Source organism: Mus caroli, chromosome 16, assembly GCF_900094665.2.
Source record: "Mus caroli chromosome 16, CAROLI_EIJ_v1.1, whole genome shotgun sequence".
Classification (NCBI taxonomy): Eukaryota; Metazoa; Chordata; class Mammalia; order Rodentia; family Muridae; genus Mus; species Mus caroli.
In genome coordinates, this window is record NC_034585.1 from 29,094,350 (window position 1) to 29,100,661 (window position 6,312).

General features: G+C 42.5%; 1 protein-coding gene across 1 annotated transcript in view; it reads right to left on the minus strand.

Annotated features, from left to right (window-relative positions):
• Positions 1-6,312, minus strand: part of Pigx (phosphatidylinositol glycan anchor biosynthesis class X) — a 16,929-nt gene that overhangs the window by 7,443 nt on the left and 3,174 nt on the right. Inside the window, exons 3-5 of the mRNA XM_021185608.2 lie at positions 6,129-6,143; positions 3,949-3,961; positions 932-1,075 (exon numbers count right to left, since the gene is read on the minus strand). Of these exons, the coding sequence (XP_021041267.1) occupies positions 932-1,075; positions 3,949-3,961; positions 6,129-6,143 (172 nt within the window). The remainder of the gene's footprint in view (positions 1-931; positions 1,076-3,948; positions 3,962-6,128; positions 6,144-6,312) is intronic.

The following is a 6,312-nucleotide window of genomic DNA, read 5'->3' on the forward strand; positions in this document are numbered from 1 at the left end:
AAACCCTGTCTCAAAAAACCAAAAAAAAAAAAAAAAAAAAAATTCACTGAGCAACCTTGAGGACCCGAGTTCAGCTTTCTAGAACCCATATAAAAGCCAGACCAGTCCTGCTCTCTGTAACCCTGGAGCTGGTGAGGGATGGGAGGGGCGATAGTAGATTCTGATCTGGCTGGTCAGTCAGTCTAACCAAAAGGACCACGCCCCAGGTTCAGTGAGAGGCCATGGCAAGACTAGCAGGTGTGTCCTTACAGAGGGAGGTGGGGGAATCACAGGGCTCACAAGGGGAGGAACAGGCTTTTAGGTTTCAAAAGCCTCCACAACCCTAGTGTGTGCTCTGCCTCCTGCCTGGGTGTGAGCCCTCAGCCGTTGGTTCAGCAGCCTGCCATAGATTCTGGAACCGTAACTCCAATTAAACTTCCATTTGTAAGTTGTCTTGGTAATGGTGTTTTATCATGGCAATAGGAGAGTAATAGAGACCCAGCCACAAAACAGAAGAGGGAGAGATAGAGGACACATCCCATGCCAGCCTGTGGCCTTCACACATGCACATACAGTACATGCACGTACGGCAGGTCTGCACGTACACGCACACAGCAAACACAGGAGCAAAATGCCTGTGTCTTTCCTATTACCCAAACTGATCACTCTTTATTAACCTTCATCTTCTCAGAGACCGAGACACACGTGTATACATTCACTTGCTTAGTCACTGACCTATGAACTATACCCCTGCAAAGCATTCAACTCCCTCAGGTTGGCTTGGTCCTGACAACTGTCACTCATTTGCTTAAGGATATGCCTACGCTATTGCAAAAAAGTACTTTAAGAACTGAAATAGAACTACAATGTTGCTTTATCTATCATCTTACTTTAATCCACACCATAGTGCTCCTATGTTAATTTCTCTACAAAAGTTCCCCAGTATCTGTACCTCTGTTAAGTTTCTTTCTCGTAGTGAAGCCAACTCATAGGGATCCACAAAGAGTCCTGGTGGAATGGAATGCTTAATTAGGAGCCGGCAGGTCTGTAAGTCCTCAATGCTCTCTCCAAATTTCACTTTTATTAAAAGGTCTCTGTAAGACAAGGATATTTAAAGTAAATCTTCTCACTCAGTTATTAAATAAAAAAAAAGATTTATATTACAGTCATAATATAAATATAGACACTATATTTCTAATTCATTTTCTAAAAATTGATTATCATGTCAAATGAAATACTAATAACATAGGAGATCACCCATTAAATGTTTCATAACTCATGCCATAAAGCCACAGCAAAGTGCTAGTGTGAAAACAGATGAGGATCAATGTGAAGGAATAAAATCCAAAAGTAGTCACACCTATGTTAATATTTCCCAGAGAAGGACCTGTATGATTGGTGGGGAAAGCAGTGTCTTTCAATAAGGGTACCGACATGGGTTCTCTGTGTAGGAAAAGACTGTTTACTTCAGAAGTTCTACAAGCATTAACTTAGGAATGGAGATGGCTCAGTGCTTAAGAGAGTGCTGTTTTTGCAGAGGACCTGAGTTCTTTCAGACCCATGCTAGGTTTGCTCACACAGCCTGTAACTCTAGCTCCAAGAGACTAGAAGCCACTCACACATTCCCACAGGCCCACATATTCCTGCACTCATGTACACACACCTACAGGCACACACAGCTGCACACACTTACCCACAGGTACACATATATACACACCTGCACTCATACAGTATAGCCACAGGCATGCACAGCTGCACACACTTACCCACAGGTACACATATATACACACCTGCACTCATATAGTATAGCCACAGGCATGCACAGCTGCACACACTTACCCACAGGTACACATATATACACACCTGCACTCATATAGTATAGCCACGGGCATGCACAGCTGCACACACTTACCCACAAATATACATATATACACACCTGCACACATATACATATACTTACAGGCACACACACCTGCACTCATGTACATATACCTACAGGTATCACACACATACACACATACCTGGACTCATGTACTCAGTAGGTACTCATATACCCACACACACATACACACAATGAGTCTTTTTGCTTGTTTTTTTTTTTTTTTTTGACAGGGTTTCTCTGTGTAGCCCTGGCTGTCCTGGAACTCACTCTGTAGACCAGGCTGTCCTGGAACTCAGAAATCCGCCTGCCGCTGCCTCCCAAGTGCTGGGATTAAAGGCGTGTGCCACCATGCCCGGCTCATTTGCTCTTCTTAAAGAGGCCTAGCTGAGATGTATGTGTGTGTGTGTGTGCACACTTGCACACACATGCACTTGCACATATACATATAACACACCATGTGCACATTTGGGTACCAGGAGAACAACCCCAAGAGTCAGCCCTTGCCTTTCAGCTTATGTGGGACACCTGCCTCGCTGGATTGTGAGCCTCTGGGGGTCACCTTCAATCCTCCTCTGTCTCCCTTCTCTCCACACAAGCACCTGGATTTTACATGAGTTGTGGGGACTTGAACTCAGGTCTTCATGTTTGTAGAGCAAATGATTCCATCCACTGAACCTTCTCTCCGGACCCTTATTTACTTGAGATCTTTCATCTTTCTTATATATTCAGTCACTCAGCACTATGAGTTTCTTCCTAAGCAGTTTTAGCAGCAACCTACTAATTGTGACGTACTTTTACTTTTCTTTAATACACTATTTTTCATTTCCCCTATTATGTTACTAGCCTCCAAGTACTTGAGGTCTGGAAGATGTCTCAATGTGTAAAATATTCACTGAGCCGGGCGTGGTGGCGCACGCCTTTAATCCCAGCANTCGGGAGGCAGAGGCAGGCGGATTTCTGAGTTCAAGGCCAGCCTGGTCTACAAAGTGAGTTCCAGGACAGCCAGGGCTATACAGAGAAACCCTGTCTCAAAAAAAAAAAAAAAAATAAATAAATAAAATAAAATAAAAAAATTAGTTTAAAATAGGCTACAAACTGGGGGAAGAGAAAACGTACCTACAATTTCAGCACTCAGGCCAATGCAGAAGGATCTCTGAAACTTTAAACCCAGTTTAGGCTATTTGGTGAGATCTTATCTCAAAACAAGCCTAACACCAACATAAAATAAGGTGTGTAATTGTCCCAGCTCTTTGTCCAGAGGCAAATTCTGGACCACAGTGCAGAGGAGATCCAAGTACAGTATGGTGCTCTGCTTAAGGAAATAGCGAAACAGGTCATCAGAGACCAGAGCGGCTGGAAGCCACGGCATTAAGTCCAGAAAAGAGCTTATATTAAAATTAAATAAATAAAATTTAAAAATCCAAATAGAAATTCTTGGATGCTAAGATGAAAGTCCAGAAGCCTGAGCAAAAAAGTGACCAAGGAGCTGGGACCTAAAGCATTCCAAAACTTCATTCGAGATTAGAAAGCATTCGTTCTGACAGGTCACCACATAAAACACAAGCATTCAGTACAGACCCCAACAGGATAAGGGCTCAGATAAGTTAGCCTCAAAGTGAAGACCTCCGTAACTCTGTAACTAAACAAACGAAAGGTTATAGGATCAATCGGATAAATAAAAGCCTTCTCTGACAGCAGGAAGAGCCCAAGAGTCTCTAAAGGAAGAAAACAAGCACTACAAACAACATCGCTTTGACATGGTCAACATTCATCGCATGCTCCTGACCATGTAGAGTCAAAACATGAACAACAGCAAGAAAAATACCAGTCGCCAGGCGGGGGTGGCTCACACCTTTAATCCCAGCACTCAGGAGGCAGAGGCAGAGGCAGGCAGATTTCTGAGTTCGAGGGCAGCCTGGTCTACAAAGTGAGTTCCAGGACAGCCAGGGCTACACAGAGAGACCCTGTCTCAAAAAAAAACAAAAACAAAAAAAAAAAACCAAACCAAACAACAACAACAACAAAAGACCAAAAAAATACCAGTCAACAGCTAGAGGCCGGCACGGACCTGCTGTTTCTGTCTCCATGTGAAAGTGCTCTCTTTAGATCTGGTCAGCAAGAAAGTCACTACCAGGTGTGGCCTCTTGGGGAGGTTAGGAGTTTTGTTTTGTTTTTATTATTTAGTATCTGTTTGTCTACTCAACACAAGCTAGGGTCACATGGGAGGAGGCAACTTCAACTGAGAAAATGCCTACATCAGATTGGCCTGTGGACAAGTCTGTCTTAACTGATGATTGACATGAGAGGGCCAGCCTAATATGGGCAGTGCCATCCCTGGGCAAATGTACAAGACAGCAAACTGTACAAGCCATGTGGAGCAAGCCAGTCAGCAGCACTCTTCTACGGTCTCTGCTTCAGTTCCTGCCTTCAGGTTCCTGCACTGACGTCTCTGGACTGTGACCTAAGAGTTGTAAGATGACAGAAACCTCTCCCTCCCTGTGTGGCTTTGGGTTCACAGTGTTCAATCACAGCACTAGAAACCCTAACGTAAGACATACTTCAACCTTGTACCTCCAGAAACAGGAGCCAGAGCAAACCTCTTATCTTTATGATATTATGAAATGGAAGGGCAAGTATACCTTAAAAGTCATAAAAGGGGCTGGAGATGTGAGTCATAGATTAAGAGCTTTTGTTGCTTGTACAGAAGACCAGGGTTTTATTCTTTTTTTTTTTTTTTTTTTTTTAAAGATTTATTTATTTATTATATGTAAGTACACTGTAGCTGTCTTCAGACACTCCAGAAGAGGGCGCCAGGTCTCGTTGCAGATGGTTGTGAGCCACCATGTGGTTGCTGGGATTTGAACTCTGGACCTTTGGAGGAGCAGTCGGGTGCTCTTACCCACTGAGCCATCTCACCAGCCCCCTAGGGTTTTATTCTTAGCACCCACATGGCAGCTCACTACTGTCCGTGACTCCAGTTTTGGGGTATCCAACACTATCCATCTTCTGTCCTACATGGGTATCAAGCATGCATGTGGTGTACACACACACACACACATAGGCAAAACATACACAGAATAAATAAATCTAATAAATTTAATGTATCTGTAAATATACCTAACATGTCCAAGGATTTAAAGATAAGCAGAAACTTACTGAGGGAAAGGGAAGTGTTTTGGATAATTATTTATTTTATGTGTGTGTATATATGTGCGGGCATGCCCTTGCCATGGCTAACATGTGGAGGTCACAAGACAACTCGTGGGACTCAGCGCTCTCCTCCCACCATGTTAGTCCTGGGGCAAGCACCTTTACCTGCTGCGTCATTTCACTGCTCAGGTCTGTTTGCTTTTCATTTTTTAAAGACTTGACTGTAACTTCAAAAGATGTACAGTAAAATTTCTGAATGCCTAATTAAAAGCAATTAAAGACTGAATCATGAGAGACCAAGGAGTCAGAGCCACCGAGAGCAAAGTGTGAAGCTGGAGCACGGAAAGAAGAAAGACTAGGGCTGGAGAGATGGCTCAGTGTTTAAGAGCACTGGCTGCTTTTCCAGAGGTCCTGAGTTCAAATCCCAGCAACCACATGATGGCTCACATCCATCATGAATGGGATCTGGCGCCCTCTTCTGGAGTGTCTGAAGATAGCGACAGTGTACTTACATATAAATGAAATAAATAAATCTTAATAAATAAATAAATAAATCTTTAAGAGGGAGAGAAGAGGAGGAAGAGGATGAGGAGAAGGACTGGTATCGAAGAAGGAATGGAAGCAGTAAACGCGAAGTAATAGCACACACTCTAGTGACTACTTAAATGGAAAAAAATCCACACTCATAAACCAGGCTGGCCTCGAACTCAGAGGTCCACCGCCTCTGCCTCCCAAGTGCTGGGGTTAAAGGCATGGCCACCACACCCGGCTTGTCTTTCATTTCTTAATTTAAGAGTCTATGCATCAGGAATATTATTAACATGGCAAGAAGTAATCTTCTTTAAAAGGCAAGATAATTAATATTAAAAATAAAAGCAAAATAAGCCAGCAGTTGGAAGGCTAAGTCGGATCAACATAAGTTCCAAGCCAACTTGAGCTACACAGCAATACTTTGTCTTGAGAAAGAAAAAAAAAATTAAAAAAATGAAAACATATAAAATTAAGTAAAATTACACATATATGTGTACACAGTAAGCAATTGTTAATCCACTGTGATTTTAATCATTTAATCACTTCAAAGTATGAACCACTTATGACAAATCTGTTACTCTGTAACTTTAAGAAAGCCTGGCTCAGTGGCATACATCTGTAATCCAGCCCTGGGGTGGATGAGAGGAGGATCAAGAATTCGAGGTTATCCCAAGCTACATGGCAAGTTTGAGGTCAGTCTGGGCTATATGAGATCTCGTCTCAAAACAAACAAGCAAAAAAAAAAAAAAAAAAAAAAAAAAAAAAAAAAA